Source organism: Terrapene carolina, unplaced genomic scaffold (assembly GCF_002925995.2).
Source record: "Terrapene carolina triunguis isolate 2854851 unplaced genomic scaffold, T_m_triunguis-2.0 Scaffold55, whole genome shotgun sequence".
Classification (NCBI taxonomy): Eukaryota; Metazoa; Chordata; order Testudines; family Emydidae; genus Terrapene; species Terrapene triunguis.
In genome coordinates this window covers 1,128,681-1,156,503 of record NW_020664406.1, presented here as the reverse complement: position 1 = coordinate 1,156,503, position 27,823 = coordinate 1,128,681, and the positions used below count along the sequence as shown (strand labels likewise).

Here is a 27,823-nt window from a genome sequence, read left to right as displayed (position 1 = left end):
CAACTGGTTGGGGAAGGGAGTCTTAGCCAGTCCCCGAGGCTCAAGCGATCTGTACGCGGCGCCGTGACACTGGCAGCTGCATGGGGCGGGCGCACCCAGCGTTTGAGAGGTGGGTGGATGATGGTGGCGGAGGGGACAAGAAATTTGGGGTGATTATAGAACAAAGGGGAGCAGGTGAAAGGCAGGTGCTCAGGACTTCTTGGGATGTGTGGCCCCTAGATGTCACCCCAAATAAGAAATGGGATACTAAACTCTGAAAACCGGGGTACAACCAAAAACTACCGAGGTTGCCTGAATTTGTGGACATATGGAGTTAATTTAAGTAAAAGAGAAACTGCCAGGGAGCCTAGGGCCAAAGTACAGACATTGTCAGGGCCGGCTCCAGGCACCAGCCCAGCAAGCAGGCGCCTGGGGCGGCCATCGGAGAGGGGTGGCACGACTGCTGCCGCCGAATTGCTGCCGAAGACTGAAGCGGCGGCTTGTTTTTATTATTTTTTTTGCTGCTTGGGGCGGCAAAAACCCTGGAGCCGGCCCTGGACATTGTAGCTATTGTTGAATTATGTTTTATAAAACTTAATAGCTCATAAACAAGATTTCATCGTTTATTGTTTTAATGTCAGAGCAGGCTTAGATGAGCATCTGCAGCCCTGATACTCAAGGCATTTGCAGCCTTGCCCTAGTGTATTAGAAGACAATGAGGCTATGTCAACACTAGCACTTTTGTTGATATAACTTATGTAACTCAGAGGTGTGAAAAAAACGCACTGAGTTACACAAACAGAAGTGCCAGTGTGGACAGCGCTATGTCAGTGTGACACGCTCTCCTGCTGACATAGCTACCATGGCTTGTTGGAGGTGGTTTAATTATGTCGATGGCCATGGGAGAGCTCTTTCCCGTCGACCTAGAGTGGCTACACAAGCGATCTTACAGCAATGCAGCTGCATCTGTACAGCTGTGCCACTGTAAACTCTCTAGTGTAGATATGGCCCTAAACTGAGTAGGAAGTCTTGCAAGATTGTCATGAAAATGTAGCAGCTAGTGATAATATTTGGGGGTGGGAATTATATTTTGCAGACATTTTTTAAAATAAATTATTCTGGATGGGAAAGGGAGACTTTTGTCAGCTGGAAAACAAAAATGAACCCCAGGTGTCTGTTTTCATTTTCAAAATGGGAAGAAATGCAGTAGAGAAACAGCATAAGCACAGAAAATTAAACTAGATTTAAAAAATGGTTTCAGTTGTGATAATCTCAGGTGCTAATAATGCTAGTACTTACTACTTTGCTATTATTACCTCTTATTCATTATAGGTACTAGATAATACTTAGCCCTGCCTTGAGTGCAGGTGGATGGACTAGACTAGACGGCCTCTTGTGGTCCCTTCCAGTGCTAGGATTGTATGATTATGGCCTAGTTATTTCTTAGTCCTGCCTCAGTGCAGGGGACTGGACTAAATGACTTATTGAGGTCCCTTCCAGTCCTGCACGTCGATGATTATGTTCTGAAAGACTAACCAAGAACTGTGCTAAACACGGCACGGAGTACTAGATGATAATATCGCGTTCCAATACCTGGTTCAAAGAGCTCATATGCAACCATAAATTACAACGTGTTGGATTATAAAGATGAAGAACCTGAAGCACAGAGGTTTAAATGACCGAGCTAAGCTCACACAGGGATGGGAACGGGGAGGCGCTCGCGGACCTCGAGCTGTCGCTGGTGGTTAAAGCTTTGAGATTTGGATTTCAAACGAGTCCTTCCGCGGCGCTCTTGGGTGCGTCACTTTACGCACAGTCCCTTAGAGTGGGGCAGCCTGGTGTTATGGAGGGAGGAGGCGGGAGGGCTGAGCGCGCGCTCTAACACTGCCCCCTGAGTTCCGGGCCGGAAGCCGGAAAGCTAGCGGAGAGGGGCGTGTCTGAGCCGCGCAGGCCCGGAAACAGGGTGAGACTAACTCAGCAACATAGCCAGTGACCCCTGCAGAGTGGAATGGAACCTTCCTCCCTTCCCTTCCCTTCACGCGCTGCTGACCCGGGCAGTGAGGGAGCTGCACGTGCTTTCAGTAGAGTCAGTCCAAGCGGCAGCGGCGGCGGCGGCAGGGGGGGAGGAGGATGAGGCGCAGCCGTTGTAGCTGTAGGTGGTGCTTTGAGGTGACCGTGTGCCCTTGGCAAAAGCGTGGGGGGAAGCCGCAGGAAAAAGGAAGAGCAGGGAGGGGGGTCGAGCTGCCAAACAGGCGCAATAGGGACCCGCCACTGATTGTCTTCCTCTGGCACTAGCCCCTGCTGCTACTACCTCCCTGGTTTTGCTGTTGAATCACTGTAGCAGGTACGGTCAGCTGGTTCTTCGCCATTCCCTGTGTAAGGGGAATTCACAGCGCCTGAAAACAAAATATAAGTAGAGCCCTGCAGTGGATACAAAATTTGTATCTGCAGCTGATCCGTGAGGGGGAGGGATAGCTCAGTGGTTTGGCCTGCTAAACCCAGGGTTGTGAGTTCAATCCTTGAGGGGGCTATTTGGGGCAAAAATCTGGCTGGGGATTGGTCCTGCTTTGAGCAGGGGGTTGGACTAGATCACCTCCTAAGGTCCCTCTAGCCCTGATATTTTATGATTCTGTGATCTGCAAACATCACTGGCTATAAAGTGGATATCTGCAGATTTTAGGGTGACCAGATGTCCCGATTTTATAGGGACAGTCCTGATTTTTGTGTCTTTTGCTTATATAGGCTCCTATTACCCCCTACCCCCGTCCCTATTTTTCACACTTGCTGTCTGGTCACCCTAGCAGATTTGCAGGGCTCTAAATATAAGGAGTGATCCTGCATTGGTGGGAGGAGGGGAAGGTATGCAGAGGGATGTACTACAGATGATCAGATCTAGGGCTTCCAGCTGCTGTGATGCATTCTGGATTATTGTTTATTTTAAAAGAATTGGGGAGGTTAACAGACTAAAGATTTATATTAAAAGGCACAGCCCTTTGTCAGTAGTGGATGTTCTGTATATATGTCAACTCTATAGATTTGTGAATGAATGTATGCTTAGATGTTTGTATCTTAATGATGCATTTTTCTATGGAAAAGGCTTTGCCATGGGATTCATAAATGTTATGCAAGTCCCAAAATGAATACACAACAAAAATCCAGTAGAGGAGAAAGTAGCAAATGGATTTGGAATTGTTTTTTTAAACATAAATAGTTTTCTAAAATCTCAAGTTTGAAGTTACAGAATAAATGTTTCATCTGTAATATTAATAATTTACTGAAGTAAAAAATGAACTGCTTTGTATGAGGCATTTAGGTTTAAATTTTCTACTGGCAAAACTTCTGTTGTCTTCCAAGAGGCTATGATTTCACCTTTGAATTTTATGTACACTGATGCAATTTAGATTATAATCTGACCCTATGTCCTCTTGTTGTAACAGCTGAGAAAAGGCAACCATAATAATTGAAGTATAAATATACCACAGCAGAGTATGCATCAATCTCTACTTGGGAAAATGTAAATAAGCACTTTATGTATATCTTGCTTAGTATTACTGAAGATTTAGAATAAATTATCTTCTTCTGGAGAAGATTGCTGACATACCAGTTTTGCAGATTATAGAACAGCTACTAACTGCTTTATTTATGTTTCTCTTATAGACTTGTGTACTTGCACTTTCTGAAGATGAATGAATTTAAATATAAATACCAAAACATTCCTTCCACAAACCTACATTTACCTGAGGAGATCACAACATCCCAATTGTATGCCTCTGCGACAGAGGGCTTTGAAGCCCAAATTGCCAGCCTGGTGGAAATGTTTTTGGTTGAAGTGTACAGGTGCAAACTTTGTCATTTCACAAGCAGTATCAAGAATAAAATCAGAACTCACATGACTAACATTCACAAACAAGGTAGAATTTGCCACATTTCTGAATGCCTTGAAATGGGCCCAGATCAAGATGAAAATGACTCATACAGCATAGGGGATGAAATCTGCCAAGAAAACAAAGAAAATGAAGAAAACCTTGCAAAGATGTCATTTCTGTTGCCCATGTACCAGATGCTTCATAACATGAGCCCTGAATGCTGTGATGTGAGCCTGGGGAATCATAGTGATAATCCTAGTGTCTCTCATTCTAGTAAGGTAAACACACTGTTTGAAGAAGAAGCAGGTCAGTTTCAGCTTGAGGAGCCCTGCTCTGTGGTGCCTAATCCCCTCTCATATTCCACAGACCCTAATGAATCTAAAAGAAGCAAAGATGAGGAGGAAGCCCAATCTGAACATCTCATGTCACTTGGCCTGTGTCGCATTTCCAGCATTAAAACGCAAACCTTAGAAGTAGAAGTGAAAACAACTAAAGTTGAAGTCAAACAAGAAAATAGTAAAAGTCAGAAGAAGGTCAGACCTGAACACCATGGCTTAGCTCAGCCTTTGAAAGGTATTTGCACCTTAAAACCAAGTGCTGAAAGAATACAACACTGCAACATATGTGACCAAGAACTGAAGTCAAAGGGTGCTTATAAAATCCATGTTAAATGTCATGATGGGGACGAGGGCTTCAAATGTGTTTATTGCAATTGCTGCATGACTGAATGGAACTTAATGGAAAATCATTTAAAAACACACAAGCCAGTAAAAGAGAGCTACCAGTGTCTGATTTGCAAGAGAGTTTTTATGTCGCCAGGTGCATGGAAAATGCACAGGAACAACCGTCATGGAAAACGTAATCTCTTTCAATGCACGAAGTGTTCATCTCTTTATGAAACTGAGCAAGTGAGAAATCTGCACGTATCTTGTCATTATGGTGACTTGTTTAAATGTCTGCACTGTGATTTTATTGGTAAGTCTCAAACAATTATTTTTCTCATACTTTCACCCTCATTGTAAACCTGTCTGTAAGCATAATGTATATTGGGAGTTACAAAGATGTACTTCTAGAGTTTCAGCATGTAGTATGATACCATCTGTGATGAGCTATAACAATCTTAGTGTTACTGGGAAAATGGTTACAGGCAGGAGCAATACAAATCTGTGGGTTTAATAAGCTTTTGCAAATGTACCTTTTTATGAAAATGTTACCATGCTCTACAGAATTGCAGCTCATTTTAAACTATAATCTGTGGATTCATTCTCTCTCTCTCTCTCTCGCTCTCTTTCTCGTTCATATATATAATATGAGAGAGAGAGAGAATTTTTTTTTTAAGTTGGACTTTAACTTTTCCTAGGACTTGAAAGTCATGTCACATGTAATGGGAAAAGTAACTTTACGGGGATTTACTCTGTCTCTAGTTTAATAACACCACTCTGCTGTTTTTATCTTTAAACCACTACATTGCCACTGTAAACATTAACTAATACTTACCTGGCTGTGATGTAGCTATTATCTACATATTATGAATAGGGAAACTGACAAAGACCAAGTGACTTGCTTAGAATGCAGAATTCCTAGCTTCCAGTCTGGTTCTCAGTCCAATAGACAACATTGCCTTCTCTGACTTCAAATATTATTATATCAAATCATGGCATATAATGCAAAAATTCTTAGTGCCTGTGTCAGACTGCCACTTAAGTTTCTTCCTTCCCACTTTTTTGTTGCAGTCTGTCTGAAAGTGCAAACTGAAGCTATCTGTGTGGGTGGTGTTTGGAGAAGGTGCTATGGTGTCTGTAGCTGTAGTCGGTAGTCGTAATAGTTTGTAAGTGTAGTGAATTAGAATATCCGTTGAAGAATGAGGTGAGTATGGTGGCACATGGAAAACAGGTTACTGTGATAATGACCAGGTTGGACAACTTGCTTGGAATGAGATCTTATATAGAAAAGGATTTATTGCCCTCAGATTATGTGTTGATCCATGTGAGACTGAGGCGCTAGTTTTGTCTGTTTTGGTCTTGTTTGAGATTGTACGTACCTGGACCTCGTCTACAGAATTCCTGCAAGAAATAAAAATGACAGCTGAATCTTGTGACTTTCAGAATCAATTTCAAAACTCACTACTTCAACTTTCTCTTGGTAGTTTCTTCATACAAATACCTCCACTTATTCATAGGCAAGCAAGAAGTATATAAACTAATCAAACTGTTTCTCTTACAGGGTGGAAAGGAAGGTGGGGAGAGAAAGGGAGATTGTTCCATTTATTTCTGTTTTAAAATAATTTGAAGTGCTCCAATTCTACAGTTATAGGAGTGACTATAAGTGCATATATAAACATACAACTTGCTCCATTCAGTGTAATGAACCATAAATTTCAAAGTCTAATTTTGTTTTTTTAATGGAGACTCTCGATCCAATTAGTGTTTTTGTTTGTTTGTTTTAGTTTTAGCCTAAGTGACTAGAAGTGGTTTGTTTTTATGTCTACACTATGCAACTTTTAGCGACACAGCCGTGCCGCTAAAAGGCATGCATTGTAGCCACTGTTTGTCGGCAGGAGAGAGCTCTCCCGCCGACAAAAAACTTCCATCCCCAACGAGCGGCGGTAGCTTTGTCAGCAGGAGAGCTCTCCTGCTGTTCATACCAGCGCTTTTCCTCGGCAAAACTTTTGTCATTCAGGGATGTGGGTTTTTTTTTTTTTCCATACCTCTGAATTCTGCTTTCAGATACACTTGTGTAACATCCATTGACTTTGAGAAGTGTGTCTGTGTTTTTTAAGGGCAGAATGTGTCCCTTAATGTTAAATTAAAATACGATGTAAATATTTTTTTGAAGTGGACCTACCTGTTAAAAGATGCCACCAGTGTCCATTATAACCTGTTTCATAAATATTTCAGGTATTCCCTTTTTTGCATTCCTCACAAAAATGCAAAGTGATCACAAAACTGAGCTCTTCTAAAAGGATATTGTATTTTGTTGAATTCTGAAGATGCTGAAGTGGAGAAACAGTATAAGAATAGCAAGTTGTTCCCCCCCCCCCCTTCTCCCCCCACCCCCCCATTATCTCTTAGTCATAATAGCCCATAGCAGATAATGGGACTCACTCTAATATTTAATCTTGGCAGAGATGCCAAGTCTACAGTTCTAATGAGTTTGTATAACTGAGATAATAAAGACCTACTTTTTCTCTATAGCAATGGTTTTGGAAATTGTAGTAAGTTTTAATTGCTGTGAAGTTTATTATTAGTAAGCCCTGAACTTGTTTTGGTCTTAAATTGATTCCTTGAGTTGCCCAGGAAAGTGAAAACTGTCTGTAACAGCTAATAACTCTGTGTGCTGCATACTTGTTCTGACTTTTAACCTGAAAGACAATTACAATGGTGACAGGGAAATATTTGTACAAGAATAAATGTTTTCTCTCTTTCCTGTACTATTTTATCAGTTATGTTAAAATTTACATTAGCTTCATCCCGTACCCTTATCCTACAACAAAACTATAGACTTGTCGCACCTTTGGCATACATTTTACATTGATTAGTATTTGTACTTCATTTAGCACCCCTTTCTGTCCCCCTCCCCCAAAATAAGAAAGAAAAAGGTAGTTTTAAACTGGCATTATCATTCTGGTTCTCAATATAAACCTGACGGAGGACAGAAAGGCCCAAAGAACAGGTAATGGCACTAGCTTTCCACCTATGGGTCAGTATTCAGAATCTGCCCTTGATCAGTTAGACCAAAAGTTACCACCATGTACTGTCTGTTCAGTGACTATGTATAATAATTCTTTGTGTGAAAGGAGTTAGTGCTCTCAGTCATGTTTCCTACTGAACAGGTGTTCACATTGGCATTTTTCATAGCAGTCTTGGAGAAGAGCCAAGAGCAGAGCGAGAATGGAAATGGAATTATTCTCTTTCACCCCTAAAGATGATCCCTTCAGATCAGAACTGGTGCTCTCCTAAACCTCTTGTGTTGTTTTGTTTTGTTCTTTTGTTCAGCACTTCATGTGCACGATGATTCACGTAAAAATAAAAAGATGCACCCGTGGAGGAGTTGATGTTTCATTTCAGATTGTGGCTTTGCAATCTTTTTGAGAACTAATTCTTTATCCCCTCTTACTTGACATGTTTGGAGCTTTTTGGTCCCTAGCTCACTATATTCTATAAAATTAAAAAGCAGGAAAAATTTTGTGTTTTGATGTTTCAGTTCCATCTTGGAGTTCTGAGTAATACATAAGCCACTCAACTTTGCCATTATGGCTTGTTGTTACCAGCAGAACCCCATGATGGAATTATAGCTACATAATTCATAGTTCCCGTCTGTTCTATTTATACAGCTAGTGTTCTTCCTGAATTACTATACATACATACTACCAAACCATATTCACCCAGTGTAATATCACTGAAGTTATTGAAATTATGCCAGTGATGAATTTGGCTCTCTCAAACAGATGTATAGCTGAAAACAAGGAAGATTGTTGAACATGGTCAAATGTATAGTTTTAGAAGAATTAGTGATATTTTCTATATTTACTTCTATTTCCTCTGACGCTGATACATTTCAATGATCTACGGCTTTTTAACACACAGAGAGAGAGTGGAGTAAGGTCTACAAGCATCTTCGCACCCACAAATACAGTTCCAAACCACATCAATGCACCGAATGTGAAAGATGGTTCTTCCAAATGTAGGTAGCTCTTTAATTTGAATGCTTTACTAGTTGTTTGTCTCTTTTTCTAGTTTCTTGGTTATTAAAACACAGCAAACTATTTCATAAATGTTTATGTATCCTGTTATTGGTGATGGAATGGTAGAGCCCTACATGTGAGTATTTAATATAAAAGGGTGAGGGAGTGGGAGTGTTTAAAGAAAAAAAACAGGGTTTTTAAAATAACGTGGTGGAATTTGCTGTGTTCAGGAAACACCACATCCTGCTGCTGGTATCCGAGGGAGAGAGAGCTCTATAGTGGCTCCCTATGACAGTGACATGAGGTGGGGAAAAGGTAACTTGGGTTCTGAATACAAAGGCTCTTATGCTGTTATGGGAAAGAGGTCCCCTATGGCCACTCTGGACATTGGTGATGGGGGAGACCAGAATAGGTACCTTCAGTACTCCTCCTTTAGCCCCCCTCCCCTTCCAGATACCATTAGGAAGGGCAGAAAAGAACAGGCACCACATGGTAGTGGGATTTTGGTGGCCAGGAGAGGAGAATGGCGGCATGAGACACCCAAACTACAACAACCATGAGAAACTGGCAGCATTTCCAAATCAAAATTTTAAGTTTTCAGCTAAAAGTTTGTGATTTTCTGGGTGTTGGTTTTGTTTTGTTTTGACAAAGTCAAAATTTTTCATAGAAAACAGATACTTTTCATGAAAAATTTAATTTAGTCAAAACCCAGTTTTCTGTCCAAAGAGCGTTTTGAATAATAATAATAATAATAATAATAATTAATAATAAAAAGACATCTAGCTCTACCTGGTAGTGACACATTTACAGCCAGACAGCTTGTCTTGAGCAGTCAAGCTGCTTCCTACTACCAACAGGTAGCTGCAGGAGGCTTTCTTTCCATCATAAGTTTGCAGATGATACCAAACTGGGAGGGATTGCAACTGCTTTGGAGGATAGGATCAAAATTCAAAATGATCTGGACAAATTGGAGAAATGGTCTGAGGTAAACAGGATGAAGTTTAATAAAGACAAATGCAAAGTGCTCCACTTAGGAAGGAACAATCATTTTCACACATACAGAATGGGAAGAGACCGTCTAGGAAGGAGTATGGCAGAAAGGGATCGAGGGGTTATAGTGGACCACAAGCTAAATATGAATCAACAGTGTGATGCTGTTGCAAAAAAAGCAAACGTGATTCTGGGATGCATTAACAGGTGTGTTGTGAGCAAGACACGAGAAGTCATTCTTCCGCTCTACTCTGCGCTGGTTAGGCCTCAGCTGGAGTATTGTGTCCAGTTCTGGGCACCGCATTTCAAGAAAGATGTGGAGAAATTGGAGAGGGTCCAGAGAAGAGCAACAAGAATGATTAAAGGTCTAGAGAACATGACCTATGAAGGAAGGCTGAAAGAATTGGGTTTGTTTAGTTTGGAAAAGAGAAGACTGAGAGGGGACATGATAGCAGTTTTCAGGTATCTAAAAGGGTGTCATAAGGAGGTGGGAGAAAACTTGTTCATCTTAGCCTCTAAGGATAGAACAAGAAGCAATGGGCTTAAACTGCAGCAAGGGAGGTTTAGGTTGGACATTAGGAAAAAGTTCCTAACTGTCAGGGTGGTTAAACATTGGAATAAACTGCCTAGGGAGGTTGTGGAATCTCCATCTCTGCAGATATTTAAGAGTAGGTTAGATAAATGTCTAACAGGGATGGTCTAGACAGTATTTGGTCCTGCCATGAGGGCAGGGGACTGGACTCGATGACCTCTCGAGGTCCCTTCCAGTCCTAGAGTCTATGAATCATCAGCAAGAGGCAGGATTTTCTTCTTATCTAATAGACGGAAGGCTCCCTAAAGCCCCACAAATATATCATGGTCTTAAAATTTGATTGTATCACATGCTTTTTGTCATCCCTTTGAAAATCTGCTGAAATTTGAGCAAAAAAAAAAATCACAGTTCACATAAATTCAATAGAGACTTCTTAGATTTTTAGCAAGTTAAATTCCCCAAAGATTTCATCTGCACTGGGCACACTCCAGCCCAATGTTCAGCAGGGCTTTCCTTGGAATTGCAGCCATGGGCTGCTGCAGACTGTGCTGTGTCCAGCTCTGGGCACCTGAACTGAGAGCAGGGGACCTCTCTCTCCTGTGACCTCCTGCTGAGCCCCAGTGAGGAGAAAGAAGTTACCTGATACAAATGCAGAGTGGTCTTGTTGGGCGGGGTGAGGGTGGGGAAGTAGACTGGAACAAGAAGCTTGGGGAAAGGGGTGAAAACTGGGATTGAGATTTGGGATGGGCAAAAAGACTGGTATTGGGTGGGTGAACAGACTGGGACTGGGAACCAGAGGGGCCAGCGGATGGAGGGGAGAGAACTGGGGGAACATATCTGACAAGGGGAAAACTTGTGGGGAGAACTGGAACTGGCTGAGTAGAAAGACTGGGACAAGAACTGAGTGGCGGGACAGAGATTGAAACTGGGAGCCTGTGGTGATGGGCCACATGGGCAGAGGAGGCAACCGGTGGCCAGGGTGAGGAGAGAGACAGATCAGATATGGGGCTGTGGGGAAAGCTGTGACTTGCTGGACAAGGCACCTCAGGGTGGAAGTGGGTTGGGTGAGGGGAGACTAGGACGGGGATTCTGGAGGGATGAGACTTGCAGGGATTCTGCCATTTTTCTAACTTCTTTCTCTTTTGAGCGCTTAACTTTGCAACCTTAATAATCTTTGAATGTAACATTTGTGTGTGATATATTAATGAGATTTGGGGGAAATGGCAAAATTAGTAACTTTTAAAGGAAACTGACAAAAATCCATCAACTTTAGCAATATGTGCTCAATGCCATTAGCAACAAGGCTATGAGAGGCATTCAGCACGTTGTTAATTAAAAGCTCACATATTTCTTCCTTAGGTCCTGGGACATTCAGACCCTCTAGGGTCGCCGGCTTCAGCTCCATCATGACACCTTGTTGGTGATGTCATATTGACCACCGCACCCCGCTGGAGCATGGAGCTGGTATATATTGTGGGTGGAGGGTCAGGTAAGTGCCTTTTTATTTTTAACGTTAACTTGAATAGTTTTTTAATATTTTATCCCCAAAGGGATAAAATATTTTAAAATCTTTGCAAAACTGTGTAATACAATTAAAAATTGGCATTTTTCTGCCCCGTCTAGTATAGTAGTAGGCTGAGTAATCCAGCCTTTGTGATACTGACAATACAATGGTTGCTGGGGCATCACACTAGAGAATTGGCAATCCAGGTGAGGCTGGATGGCATTGGCTGAAGTGGGGGAGAAAAAGACACACACTTTTTTCCCCCTAGGTAACAATGTGCTGGATGCCTCTCTTCTTCACAAAGCTGTTGGGGGGCATTTAGCACATATTGCTAAAGTTGATGGAATTTCACAGGTCACCTCCTAACACTGTTGTTTAGTCTTGGGTTGGTTATATTAATCATTAATATTCACGTAACCGCTAATATCTTATTTTCTGTTTTTCTTCACTTCCTACACTTTCAAGATTTTTGTTGTTGCTAAAATAATCAGCTCATTCAAGTGTGATAAACCACAAACAAACTCTCAATGAATACGCTGTGAACAACGAAAATACCGTTATGAAACCAGGTGTCAAATAAAATAGTTCTCTATGAAGTTATACTTTACTTGCCACAAATGAAAGTATTCTTACTCAGATTTGTTTGCTTCTGTTTTTACACTGACATGCAAACATCAGCTTCCCCTTCCCTCCCAAAGGGCCATTGCCAGATCTTTTTAAGCATATGATATGACTAGACTGCAAACAAAATAAGCTTATCTATGTTGGTGCTGGGATATTAGAGACAAGGCGGGTGAGGTAATATCGTTTATTGGACCAACTTCTGTTGGTGAAAGAGACAAGCTTTTGAGCTTTACTGAGCTGCTTTTTAGGTCTGGGAAAGATAATGTCACAGCTAAATACAAGGTGGAACATATTGTTAACAAACTTTCTGAGGAACCATTCAAGGTGAAGTGGCCCATTAACATCTCTTCAGTTATAGGACAAAAAACATGCTAAGCAATCTGTTCCACCTAGTATTTAGCTATGACAATCTGAGGGTATGTCTACACTGCAACATGAGCCCGTGCTTGAGCCTGGACTCAAGCCTAACCCTCTTGCATCTACACTGAAAGTGTGCTAACCCAGGGCTCAGACCCAGGGTCCCAACCCTGTAGGGCTGGAGGGGCCGAGCTTGAGTCAAGCCAGCACCCAGGGGTCGAACTCTTTTACTTTGCAGTGAAGATGCAGCCTGTATACCTTTCCCAGACCTGAAGAAGAGTTCTGTGTAGCTTGAAAGCTTGTCTCTCACCAACAAAAGTTGGTCTAATAAAAGATATTGCCTCACCCACTTTGAGTCTCTAAGATTATTTTACTCCTTCCAACCTTGACAAAATATACTGCCTATTTAATCCTTCACATACTATTGTGCCTATACTTATTTTCAAAGACAATATCTTTTATTAATGCAAAAATGTGCCTATCACCTGGTTTGATCTTTGATGCCAGTTTTGCATGAGAGAGTTATTTCCACAGGCTTTACATGATGATTCAGATTTCAAATGGCATAGTAACAGTTTAGTAGTTTTTGGCAGTAATACACAAGAAGTATCCATATTTGAACAACAAGATAAAATAATAAAAGTTTAAGGGTAAAATGACAGGGCTAAATTCATTCCTATTGTAATTTAATTAACCTCAGTAGAATTACATCAATAATAAATGTTGCCTGTCGTGCTTATCTGTATATATGATTTTATCATTAAAGGTTAAACTGAAGACGTATCTAATGCTGTATATTGAAGGAAAGCTGAACACATTTCCATAAAAATATTTATTTAAAAAATAAGTAATAAATTATCATGAATTCACTGGGTTCCAAGATTGCAGCTGCAGTTTCAAACTGTACATAAAAGACTCTCATCCTAAAGAGTTTTCCCCTCCACCGTTGACTCTTTTTCCTGCTGTTTCAACTAGTTAAATTCAAGAAGACACTGTTTCTGAAAGAAGGGGTATACTTTGTATATTTTTATAGCCTCTCCCGATTTAAAGTGGTAACGTTTTTCTGACTGATTATCACAGAATTTTAAAAACAAAAAAATCCACAAACACTTTTAAAGAAGAGATCACCACATGAGAGGTATTGAAGTCCCCTAACTCAATAATGGCAAGTCAAAAGTAGTCATCTAACTGTGTATTATTGGTAATTGCATAGCAGAAAAAGAAAACTGGTTTAGATTTAAAAACAAAAGTTGACTTTTCAATAATTATAAAAAAATAAATAGCAGAGAAGCAGAACCAGAAAGCAATGTCCTGGTTCCTAAAACATGCTATTCTATTTGGGCTTGTCTACTCTGGCAATTTACAGCGCTGCAACTTTCTCGCTCAGGGTTTTTTTTTTGTTTTGTTTTAAGAGCGCTGGGAGAGCGCTTTAGCGTTGCCAGTGTGGACTAGCCCTAATACTCCACAAGTACTCATTGTGGGTTCCTAATTGTCTTCTGCAGCACTAACTGTTCCCAGATAGTAACAATTGTTGGACCTGGTTTATCCTTCTTAGGTCTTCACCTTAATAATGGTACTATACTAGTATATTATGAAAGTACTACTTACAAGAATGCTAACCTCGCCTTGTAGAGTGTGAGTAAAAATTATATATAAACACACCTCTACCTCGATATAATGCTGTCCTCGGGAGCCAAAAAATCTTACCGGGTTATAGGTGAAACTGCGTTATATTGAATTTGCTTTGATCCACCGCAGTGCACAGCCCCGCCCCCCCGGAGCACTGCTTTATCGCGTTATATCCGAATTCGTGTTATATCAGGTCGCGTTATATCGAGGTAGCGGTGTACTATACTGTAAGACATTTGCTTAACCATATTTTTTGCAATATTTAAAAAACATAAGCAGTTACTAGATTAATATAATTTCAAGGAAACGAGTTAAATATAACTTTGTCCTGTGTCTAAGTACTAAATGTTTGAATATCTTATCTAGTTGCTTGTGGGAGTCATGTGTGTGTGTGTGTGTGTGTGTGTGTGTGTATATATATATATATATATAAAAACTTCATGTATCTAGCATGGAATTGTGATATGTTAACAAGTCACTTGCTCACCCATGAAACTAACACTATTTCTAAAATACAATTACATCTTCACCTACCTTTGAGAATGTTTTATCCCAAACTAATAAGATGTTTTCCGCCACTGAAGATGATACAGTTTATTTACAGTTTGATTAACTTACACTTTTTTTGGTGGGGGAAGGGAATTCTTAAGTCTAATTCTGGCTTGGGTTTGCTAATTTGTTTATTTGTATTTCTTTACTGTCCACCCAGAGCTGAGCTGAAAGAGCATATGGCAAAACACAAAACTCCCAGACCCTTCCTATGTTCATTATGTGGCCAAGCGTTTAAATATAGACGTCAAATGAGCAGGCATCACAAACATGTCCATCAAAGACAGAAAGTGAAAGAGATGAAGAGAAGAAAGAGAACGGAGAATACTCTTGTGCGCTTGGATACAAAAAGAACAATTAGAACAAAAAAGAACTCAAATGAATTTGTGTGCAGCATCTGCAACAGGTAAGGCTTATGCTATAATTAGGTTCAAACTCTGTTTTATGCTTGTAAGTAGTCCTATAGACTTCCATTTTAGGATTATTATTCAAGTACTGTTATTCGCTAAGGGCAATATTTTCAGAGAGAGGGGCCCACAGTTAATCTGTAAAAATAGGCACTCTCTTGGTATAGCTGTGTATACAAATAGGTCTGTAGTTGGGCTACTCACGTGAATAGAACAAGTGGGGGGGGGACTGTTACCACATATGCATGACAGGTTTTCTTATGGAATTTTTCTTTTACTTTTTTGTCAATACTGTTGTTATATACAGTAGATTTTCTAGTTGACACCTTTTAAAAATATTAACTGAATATGGGTGAGACTTACTGCGTTTGTGTGTCTATCACTATGGACCTCACTTTCAGAAAGAGAGACCTGATGTTTGCAAAAATGTATGGTTACATGTGTTATAATAATCTAATAATGTTAGATTTAAATATTAGATTAAATGTTAAATATTGTTACATGCTGGGTGAAACCTTGTTATGAACTGAGTTTAAAGAAAAACTCCATGAGGTTGATGAATATGAACTCACGCTTCAATTAACATAAGACAAATACACCCCCCCCCTCTTCCCCCCAACCTAAAACAAAAGAGTTATGTGAACCTGCCCATGGGTTTTAGACTGGGTGGGCAGAGGGGTTTTGCTGACTATTTTTTGGGGGGTAGTGGGTGCGGGGAGTGAGAAAGAAGAACAGAAACTGAGAGACAGAGGCAAAAGGCAACCCAGCCAAGCAACAGTCTGTGAGTATAGTATATGACCCTGGAAAAAGCTAGAGAGAGTTTTTGAGGACTGGTGTTGGCTAAAGAGGCTTGGGGCTGTAAGCTAAGAAATGATTTTTTTGTTACTGAATTCCTGAATACTGTATTTCAGTGGTTCTCAAACTTTTGTACTGGTGATCCCTTTCACATATCAAGGCTCTGAGTGTGACACCCCCCCCCCCCATAAATTTAAAACACATATATATTTAACACCATTATAAATGCTGGAAGCAAAGCGGGGTTTGGAGTGGAGGCTGAAAGCTTACGACCCCCCCATGTAATAACCTTGCTACCCCCTCAGGGGTCCCGACCCCCAGTTTGAGAACCCCTGCTTGTATTTTCTATGAGAACCTTTGTATATTCCAGAAGGGGGCAGCAAAGGGCTAGTATTGTTTTGTTCTCCCCTTACAAATGCTGTTTTTATTTAATGCTTTACTCGTTATATAAATTTTAATACAGAAAACACATAACAATCACAAAGCTCCAGTTTAAACATATGGAAATTCAGAGATAAGGATGTACCTCTGTGCTTTTTTCATTTATGGCTTTGTATTTCAGTGGGTTCATAACAATGATTTTTTTTTTCTTCTTCCGCTAGTACAGTATGTCTGATACAAAACCAGGGCGACTTAGTGTGCGATCCGCTAGTGTGGTGTTCATTCAAACCCTGGCTTGCCATGCAGTAAGTCTCCATGTGGACAAGTCCTTAAATAGCTTATGGAAATCTACCAAATCATTAATTTGGAGTATAAATATTGTTCAATGATCACATTGGCAGTTGCTAATTGATATCTAATATGATACGTTTCTTAAGTGCCCTAGAGAGATTACTTTCCTATGCATGTCATGTAGAATTTGAAAAAAAGCCAGGTGCTAGATTTCAGTGAAACATCTGGCATTAACTGAGTACTAACAGATAATTTCTTTTTCTGTGACTGAAATAATGTTAGTTGAATTTAAATATTTCATTGGTTTTGTTTTAAATTGGTTTTTCCTGATTATCTTAAAAGAAGAGACGTGATCTGATTCTACTGAAAGGAACATATTTACATTTAACTCTATAAACATACTTTTGCAGAACAGCCTGTGAATTTTTAGCACATCACCACCAGTAATTTTGACATTCATTTATATTTTTATTTTTAAAAAGTTCTTTTTAAGGAAAAATATGCATACTTGGAACTTCTGTAACCCATGTGGTAGAGAAGCTGGATTTCAAGTCACAGGATTGCATTTAAAGGTGCTCTGGAACCAGTCCTGCTCTTGTTGAAACTAATGGGATCAGGCCAAATGTCAGGTCTGCTTTGACCAAAATATAATAATTTTTTTTTTTTTTACACCAAAAAAGTCTTCATAAAGCCTAAGATTAAATGAAATGGTGGTTATTATTTTTTAAATTCTAGTGGAAACATTTTTTAAACTAATATTCTCCTATAATGTTAGCCACCCAGTTTTATTGCAGTATCATGCAAATATATATCATAAAAGTGAACCTGACGAGAAACTAACCAGCAGGACAAATTAATCTATCTAGTCCATTCCATTGATCAATCTGAGAGAAATTCAACAAGTAAGCATCATAAATGATGAAATGTAAATTAGACGGTAAATTGCTTTGATCATTAAAACGGAACAAGTGTTGTTTTTAGCATAAATAAGGACATTTCCTACTTGCTAACTTATCTAAATATTGTACATACAATCCATGACTTTTTTTTTTTTCTTTTTTTTTTTAAAAGGTGTCTGAAATACCCCTATGGTGTACTGCTTATTTTCCTCTTAAGGGTGAAAATGAGTTGTCCCTGCTGTAATTACATGTAATCTCAGTATTTTTCTCTCCTTATACGTACACTCATAAATCATCTCCTCTAGCATTATATTTAAAAAAAAAAAAAAGACACAGATCAATATCTATGGATCTTTGGGTCATTCTATGCCACAAACACTGAGATGAGACCACAAGGTTATCGGAGTCTTCATGTGTCCCCTTAAATCATTTACAACTGTTAGAACCATGCATATAAACTATTTGTTTTAACTATAGTTCAAACCAAAATAATCTTCTCTTCAAGTCACATGATTGAGTGATGTAACTGGGTTGCTCCACTAAATCATTGTGAAATAGGTATCTCTTAAATACATAAAGATAGTGCTTTGATTGTGATTGCAGTGAGCAGAAGCAGTGACAGAATTTTTTCCTATTCAGTGAATGAGAGTACTTATAACTTTGAATTACCGTATGTGCATGGCTGTTTGATTGCAAAAGGCTTTATGGAAATTAGACAGCATCTGTGTTTTTGAGCTGTGTATTTATTTTGTAGCTCTAAAAAAAAAAAAAAATCCTTCAAATTCTAGGTCTGTGAAAATCTACTATTTGGAGTAAGGCTTTACAGTTAAAAGGTCACGAATATTTAGAGGAAGGAAAAAAATTGGTGTAACAAATATTATTTAGAATGGCACAGCTTGCTTTTCATAGGTGGCTGACATGTTGAAATCCACTGTTTAAATCCAATTATTTCTTCTCAAGCTTTTGATTTTACTGAAATCATTCTTTTATTCAAGATTGCATATCTTCTGTGAACAGCAAGGTTTTTAACAATTTGCTTTTTTAACCGCTTTCACTTCCCCTATGGAAATGATGGGCTTATATCCTCTAAATGATGCAAGCTTTATTTCTGCAGTGCAAGGAAGTGTTAAATTACACACGTCTGAGAGCTCAGTCCATTTTTCCATCTTTTTGTTTTGAATTTTGATGCAGCCAAACATCCTTTGAAAAGTTAATTATAAATTAAGAGTTAACTAAACTGGAAATTTTTATTAATCTTCTGTTTGGTTTTTTTGCATGATTGACATCTCAGAGATAAGGTAAACTGCTGTATGTAGTAAATTTCAGAAATCAGTGAAAGAGTGAAAGTATTACAATATCAGACTTTTAAAATAGTAAATCTGCATTATGAAATATGTATGTTATAGCTTTATTTTTAATATATTGGGTGTAAGCAAAATAGTCAATGGGTACTAGTAATGTGTGACTTTAGTACCCATATTTTGGGGTTAGCATTTACCTTAACAGTTAATGTACAGGAATGTATCAGAATGAAAATGATTTTTCTATAATAGTGTTGATCAAGAAACTTGAAAATGTGGAGGGCCAAATTTTAAACTCTTTGAAATCAATTGAGAAGATTCCCATTGACTTCTGTGGGACCAGGATTTGACCCAAAACTTTTTTTGCTTATATTTTTTCTAATAAAACTTATAATGGAGGTATATTTTACAATTAAAAATAAGTTGACTGCATTATAGGCTTGATCCTGCACTTCTTGCTTACCCACAGTTCTCGCTAATGTTGCTGGGAGTTGGGGAGTTTTAGGTGCTGAAAACATATAGATAGGCAGTTTGTGGGCATGAAGGATTGATGGCTCTAGAAGAAGTACCAGACCCTAAATTCACATGAACAGCAATAGAATTTAGGATATCTATATTACTGTTCAAACATTTACATCTATGTTTAATAGTAAAAAAACTCTCATTTCTTCTTTTTAAGAGGTATAAACCCATATATCATTCAGAGGTGTACTTTTCAATGTAAATAATTGCAATGTACAAGAATGAAAAAGTGGGTCAGGTAGCTGGGAAGGTAGTACTTACCATTGACACCAGTGGTTTTTAGAAGCTCAGATTGGATCTCTACTTTTTGCTGCCCTACACGGTCAATTGAATGTCACATTATGTGCATAGGCTGCCAGTAAATTACCTGTGCATAGATTATGCATATTTGGGCCATTCTATGCATTAATATTTTAAAGGTAATACAATATTAAATTAAATGTGTTTAACTACTGTGAGGACTGAAAGAAATCTTTGTTCTTTCATTCTCCCTCCCCTGATTATATTTATCTATACCCATTAAACTAACAGCTATAAATAACAGCCATAAAAGTCATTAAAGGGCTACAATAACACAATTGGATGCTATAACTGAGAAATGTCATCCTTCTGGAACGTTTATCCAGGAAAAAAAGATGATTATTTTTTTCAGCTGTGACAAGGCTTATTTCCTCTGTGGCAGGAAGTGTTCTTCAAAACTGGCTCTACAGAGACACATGGGAATACATGCTGGCATCAAACCCTTTCATTGCCAGCACTGCGAGTACAAAACTAGGCTAAAGGCCTCATTGATACAGCATATGCGTATCCATACTGGTAAGCTCTGTGTGTGCATTATGTTCTCACTTACAATAAACTGTATTTTTTTTTTTAAAAAGGGTTGATTGTTTTGCAGTATGAGAGTTTAGACCTCTCTCTTTGTTCCTCAGCAAATATTTACAGTGGTTCTAAGGAAAGAAGGTACTCTGGCTATGATAGCGAGTATACAGCACTTAGTTTTTGTCCCTGATTCAGGAAAGCACCCCAGTTAATCATGTATTTAAATTTTATCTATTTATTTATTTAGAAAGTATTATACGTTTACGAATCCTTGCCATGTAAATATTAAATACAATAATCATTACAACAGTGAGTTCTGTTTAGGGACATTCTACAGGAATACAGTTATCAGATCTGTCTATTTAACAGGATGTTACTATATTACAGAGAGTGCATCATTATGCTTATGACATGTCATGTCTAGTGATTTTTGCTGAGTGAAATTTCTGATTACGTATATTTAACAGACCAGGCATGTCTATAACATGTTAATATTCAAAAAAAATGGACAAGGTGAGGGTTTTTTTAAAATTATTTTGCTCTCTGCGTGTGTGTGTGTGTGTGTATACATTGTCTGAGTACTGAATAAATGATAATCAAATATCTAAGCCCTCGTCTACACTGGGGGAGGGGAGGGGATCGATCTAAGTTTGGATTGTTAGAAAGTTGGGGAGCCTCTCCCATGCAGATCCTGGCTGACCCCTAGTCTGCCCCATCCATGTGTGTCCCTGCAGACCCCAGACCCCCTGTGGCCCTGCAGACCCCCCCCCCCATTCCCATTCAGCCCCTGGCTCAATCTTGTCACCCCACTACTCCTGTGCTCCCGTCTCAGTCTGTCCCCCCCGACTAGCCCTTCTGATCGCCAGTCTGTGTGACCCACCCAAGCAGCCTCATGTGCCCTGCTCTCTCTTCCCCCCCCTATATCCCATGCCTCCTCACCTGGCCCTGCAGGCAGAGCACTGTGAGGAAGGCAGCTTCTGCCCCCTTCCTCTCCGGGGCTGGCTGCTTCTGCCCATGAACCAGCTGCCCTCTTTTCTGGCACCACATCAGCTCCTAGTGGGTGTAAGGTATAATTGCAGCGTGATCCCTCTTGCGGCTTCTCTTTGCCTCCCCATCAGAATCAATTATTCGGGGCGGGGGGATCTGCAGCAGACATTAATCCTGCACTTGTGCAGTGGCGTAGAAATCCCCCCCCCCCCCAAGTATTAAGTGTCTAACGGTAAGGCCTGGTCTACACTAGAAAATGAAGTCAGCTTAACTACGTCGCTCAGGGATGTGAAAAATCCACGCCCCAAGCAACAGCAATTAAACTGACCTGATCCCCTGTGTAGAAAGCGCTAAGTCGACAGGTGTATTCTTCCATCAACTTAGTTACCATCTCTTGGGGAGGTGATTACCTGTGTCAGTGGGAGAACCCCTCCTGTCAGCGTAGGTAGTGTCTGTGCTGAAGTGCTGTAGCATTTCAAGTGTAGACTAGGCCTGAGTTTGATTTTGAAAATTTTGGCCTCTCTGAGATTGTTTCCCCCTGGGGATTAAAGATTCTATATATTGAGTCCAAAATGAGGATCATTATTTTTTTTATTATTGTTAAAAGACAATACAGAACAAAATCTACTTTATGATGAACTGATACCAAAAGTACATGTAAAGCACTGGAGATGGAAGTGTCCTGCATGTTTGCATTTATAATGGTTCCAATGGAGAATTAGACACACACTGGTTAAAAATCATATATTTGAGGGGAAATACTACCTTACTAGTGTTGATGTTGTTAATAAGTTAACTTTTTAAAAATGAAATAAGTTAATATATTTTTTAAGTTTTCACCATTAACTTGAATTGTCTGTTTTTTGCATTTGGGTTTGAACCATGAAAATAGACTTATCAGTTTAGTTTTTCTTTATAGTCTGTTTCACTTCCATGTTCTCCTGTATTAGATAAATGTTGTAAAATATGCAGGTAAACGTTTAGATTAAAGCATGTGTGCAGATGGGCGTGCATGCAAAATTTCTATGTGCACCAAAAGGAGGAAGCCCTTAATGTCCTCTGCTTTTTAAGCATTATTTTTTTGTGCTTGTGCTAAAAGGTGTCCATGCTACTTTTACAAAAAAATAATTAATATCCTGGCTTCACTGCTAATGCTGTTTCCTGTTGCTTTTTGAGAACTTCTGTTCTACCTCCTCTTCAATTTGCAAGAAACTGTTTTTAACTGGTGTTAACCTAGTGACTTAAAGTAGGCTGAGAGTTAGCATTCTGTATTTATGGGGCTGATGCAGGAAAAGCGGCAAGGATAAAAATCTTTTTAGCAGAAAAGTAAACTGATCTTCAATTTGGAAATGGAGTTAGTCAGTTTACCTCAGTTCCACTTCATGTGATGATTTAAGGTTAAAGATGTCTATTACCAATAAGTGATCTATCTAGAACTAGAATTGTCCTGTTGTGCAAGAACATACTTTTTATTTCAGATTTTATTTATTGCAACAGCTTTTACATAGATATTCAAGTCAAGTGTGTTAGATTACATGTTGTAACCATTCAGTACCTGAGGGTCCACATTGGAAGTCCACGTGGGAACCAAGGCAGCTCTTGCCATGGATGCAGCCTGCAAGTATATGATCGACACCTTGTAACTGGCCACAGAGTCACGAAGGCCTCTCTTTAAGTCATTTGCAGTACATCTGATCACTCTACAACTGAAGCGATTTGAGTTTTGCCCGCAGATGCCGTAGAAGGTCAAAAACGGGGGGCTGAACTATTAGATCTGTCAAAACATAGGCATTGACTGTGTTTGAAGCTTGTTCTTGTTGATGCAGCTACATTGCCCTCACATACCCCATAAGTAACCTGCTTTGGCAGTGGAAACCTAAGCTGCTACTAGCAGGCCAAACCTTCCATGTCCTGGCTAGCATAAACTCTCAAGTGATCTTATTTCAGATGGGAATATGTAAAAGACAAGCCAATGGGTCTGAGGATATTTTTTTAATGTTCTGGTGATTCCTTTTGAATCCTTCATCCCTCCAGCCCCCATTCCTCATTTATGTGAACATGTCCTCTGCTTTCCATATTTTAGGTGAGAAGCCTTTCAAATGTGAAATCTGCTCTTATGCCTCAATTGATGCAAGCTCTCTGCGCAGACATTTCAGGACTCACACAAGTGAGAGGCCCTACAAATGTGAAATGTGCTCGTACAGTTGGTAAGTGTAAATAGTTCCCCTTGCTTGGCCAGATTTTTCACAGTACAACTATGCAGTTTTTAAATAAAATATTGTTTCCTACATACTCTGCCCATCAACAAAAAAGCCAGATATTTAAATTCACTGCCATAGACAACTGAGTCATTCGATACAAAGAGCTAATGAATAGTTTAGTTTTTCTAAGTGGATGTTTCTAACCCCTTTATCTCTGCTTCCGCTTAATTTCTACTGACATTGTACAGGCTACGAGGGAGGATATATGGAATCGGAAGACGATAAATCTAAAAATATCTGAGGGGAAATTGAGATGATATCTGTGTGTCATGGGGTACTGGGATTATGACAGAAGAACATGTTTCTATACGTTCATTCAGTGAATGGGAGTCTCTTCCCACTGTTACGTCAGCTTCACTAGGTCTTTTCCTCATATTGATTTCTTCTGCCAGTTTGCTTGTAGTGCCACCCACACCGCCCCCCCAAAATTTGGAAAACTGTCATATTACGTAAGGCATTTCTCATTGTGAGGTTGTACACGTGTCTTTTGTTCATTTGACAGTGCTTGCACAGTACTGTACGTCGTATCAAGTATAGAAACAATAGGTAATTTTGGTAAAGCTCAAATACATTTTGAAGTATGTTACAGAGCATTTTGTAGTGTGTAAGGTTACAGAAGGATAACTTAAATATTTTACATTTTTATGTCTTTGAACATGGTACTATATGTTAAGTGAAATACCATTTGCCTCTTGATGTTTAAACTGCAAAGGTTTAAACTGAGAGAGGTTTTGTCTGCCGTACCCATTTGTTGGTTTGTTTGGTTGAAAGGACTATTATATAACCATCAATAGTAAATCATTTAGCATTGGATGGGATTAGGCTTGCAAAATTGAAGTGTTACTTCCAAGTTTCCTTTAGTACCAAAGTTCAAAATGGAAACGCATCCATCAAATAAGAGGTAAAATAACAAAAACACCGAATTCAGAGTAAACTCCCAACCCCCTGACCTACATTGTGAGCCTTGCAGTAACTGAACACAGGAATAACAACAACAACAAAAATGTCTCTTCCTAATCTTCATGACAGCTACACTGAAATTAAGAACTCTAAACATTGTCCAGATTTGGTGATAAAAAAATGAATTAAATTCAAGAGTTGGCGCAGATAATTCACTGCCAAATTGAGACAGAAATAGGACACATTCATTAGCAGATGACTGCCTTCTTAGAAGTTATAAGAATGATGATTGTTCTACTGTATGAGTTAGAGAAGAGAGCAGGAAGGAGTCAGAAAATAAATATTCCTGTTACATAACAGACACCACAGAACTACAGAGCAGAACACTGCTAATCTGCAGTTCAGTAAACTACACACAATAATCTGCACAAAAATGTGTCAGATTCTCCTCCTGTCAAGTAAGATTTAACAGTAGGGCACTGGAGTGAATTCTCATATTATGAAAATCTTTTTACAAAATATGCTGCCATATTTTTCTAGTGTATATTGTGCTTTATTTTAAATGATTGACAAAATAAGTACAGTTTTGTGACATGTTGGCCTTGATTCTAATCGGATTTACAGATTTACAGAATTCACTAATTCCCTGCACTAGTGCAAAGTGCAAGGTTGGTTGGTTTGTAATAAGGCCCTAATACTGGCCTTACGTACATGCTTAACTTTAGACATGGGAGTAGTTCCATTGAAGTCAATGGAACATTCATATCTTCAAAGTTGAGCATGCATGTACATGTGTGCAGGATCAGAGCTTAAATATAATGCACGAATAAGGATGATAGTTCAAAAATTGTGGCTGAGTTGTGGACAAGCCATGGAAAAATCACGTAAAAGTAATAGTGGACTGTGTTATTTGTGCTAATAAGGTCCATTATTATTTTTCCATGATTTTCCGCTGTCGGTAGCCTGGGGCTGAGAGTAGGGGCTCCTGCTGTCAAAATTGTGGTGGAAGCCTAATATTGCAGGATCCACGATTTCCATAATATTGCAAATTAAGTAGGGCCTTATGCACGAGTAACTAAATTCAGCAAGTGTGCTGTATCATGCTCTGAATGTGCTATTTACTTAAAGAACATTTCACACATGTATTTGTTATAGAATTTCAGTATACCAAATTACTTGCTTATCAGTGTAAGGAGCTGAATAATGTTTTGTATAGTTTGTATATATTCCAAGTGGCCATTTGTATGAATTTGTGAATATACAAATTCATACAAACTGTTTCAATATTTTCTTCAAATAGTTTTTTTTAAATGCTCCACTATGTTTTTACTTTAGAATACAACCCCCGCTACTTCAACGTATACCATCTTATACTGTCCTGTTAGTTGCCTTTTTTTTCCCCTTCAGATATGTAAATTGCATCAATATAGAATTCATTAGGCTGTTGATCTCAGTGGGCCATATTCAAAGAGGAAGGGTAAAGTGATGTAAGTAAATAACCCATAAGTAAACAGGTACATGTGTAAGCAAATCTAAGGATATGTCAACACTGGGGTGCGATTTACAGTTTGTGTAGCTTTAATCAAGCGAGCACACTGAAAATAGCAATGAGGGCACAACAGTGCAGGCTTCAGCGCAGGCTAACAATGCAAGTACATACCCAGGGGATCAGGTGTGTTTGTACAGTCTGCTGTGATGCCTGTGCTGCTGTGTCACTCCTGCAGTTTTTTGCAAGATAGGTAGATTAAAGCTAATGCAATTACATCTACACAAGCTTCAAATCACAGCTCCAGCTGCAGTGTAGACATATACCCTAAAATGGTATAAATGAAATAACAAAGGAGCTAAAAATGTGCAGATTACACCAACTTAGATACACGTCTGAGTTCTACCCAATACTCTAATTTTAATTTGAGACTAAAATAAAGTTTTGGGTTGGGTTACCTATAGCTAGTCACAAAAAAGTTTCATAATTTGAGCTGCCACATATGAAGACTGTTTGTGCCTTGGATTCAGCAGAGACCCTAGTATCACCTTAGTCAAGTTAATAGGAAATGATGGGATGAAATCTGCAATGACACCTGTCCAGCTAATAGGAAGAGTCCACTGAGTAGTGGATTTTAAAATGTGTCACACAAACTTCTTTCTCTACCATCACAGATTTGTTTCTCCAACTTCTATATTTGGAAATTCAAGACCTGAAATGTTTCTGAACTGGACCGTTTTATATAAGCTGAAGAATAAGGCCCATTCAGATCAACAGCCTAATGGATTCTATACTGGTGCAATTTACATATCAGAAATAAAGCACCTAACAGGACAGTATAAGATGTTATAAGTTAAAGTAGGGGGGTTGTATTCTACAGTAAAACATATTGGAGCATTAAAGGTTTTCTTAAAATATTTGTTTAATCGTTTGTATGAATTTGTATATACACAAATTCATACAAGTGGCTATTTGGAATGTATATAAACTATATAGAACATTATTCAGCTTCTTAATACTGATGAGTGAGTAAGGTCAAAGGGAACAGGATGAGATCCATAGTAAATATTCAACAGAGCTCACATTTTAGTGTAGAATACTAACAGTATTTGGCTCATGGCTTAAATTCTTATTTTGGAGGCCTGCTCTTTTGTCATAATCCATAAATAATGAGAATGTGATTAAAAGTACAAAGTCAAAACACAAATATTTTTCAATAAATTCATACTCTGGTTTTCAGCCTCTTACCCTCTGTCTTGTCTGTCTTAGAATATAAACTCTCCAGGCAGAAACTGATTCTTGTTGTGTGTTTGTACAGTGCCTAGCACAATGGGGCCCTGATCTTAGTTGGGACCTCTAGCCACTACTGTAATACTCCTTCTAGTAGTAGTAGTTAAAGTTTTTTCCCAGTAAGCTCTAATAAGTTTCCATTACATTACAGCATCCAGAAGAAGAGCCTGGACCTCCATGTGCGACGACATCACACTGGTGAGGCGTTTGGCTGTAGTTTTTGCTGCTATTCTTCCCCTGACAAGCAACTCCTCCGGAAGCATGTAAAGAAATATCATCTCATTTCAGAAACCTCATTAATCAGCACCCAGCCCACCCCTAGCCTCAAACCATTTCCAGTGGAGCATTAGATTCTTCATGCTTAAATGTGTACTAGAGCAGCTAATCAAGCAGTAGGTCAGCCAGAAGAGAAGGAGAAATTGATCCAGTGATGACATTAGAAGGACTGGCAAATGTGACTGAACCTGAGGCTCAAAGAGTGATCCTTGTAGGAGGCTTCATCTACACTGTAGTATCTGCTATAACTCTGGTTTTCCTGAGAGGAGCATGGCATGCTATGAGTAATGAGGTTTGTTTTACGTGAGGACTAAGTATCTTGATCCTGTTTTCTGACTACCTCATGCTGACTTGTCCTTCATTAGAAGTTAGGGAGTTTGACAGTTAAAGGGGGAATTTATTGAAATGCCAGTTTGGGTGCATTGAATTCTGCAAATCGGTTCTTGGATTGTCATCTTGCTCACTGTAAATATAGGTACATATTTTTAAATAAG

At 39.1% G+C, this 27,823-nt stretch overlaps 1 protein-coding gene across 1 annotated transcript; it reads left to right on the top strand.

The window, feature by feature from the left end:
* The first annotated feature begins 30 nt into the window (after nt 1-30).
* Nucleotides 31-27,823, top strand: LOC113407900 (zinc finger protein 879-like). The gene is made up of 7 exons (XM_026658754.1): nt 31-109; nt 3,637-4,820; nt 8,432-8,528; nt 14,875-15,120; nt 19,993-20,126; nt 23,200-23,323; nt 27,205-27,823. The coding sequence occupies exons 1-7, from the start codon at nt 81-83 to the stop codon at nt 27,401-27,403; spliced, it is 2,013 nt and encodes a 670-aa protein (XP_026514539.1). The 5' UTR covers nt 31-80; the 3' UTR covers nt 27,404-27,823.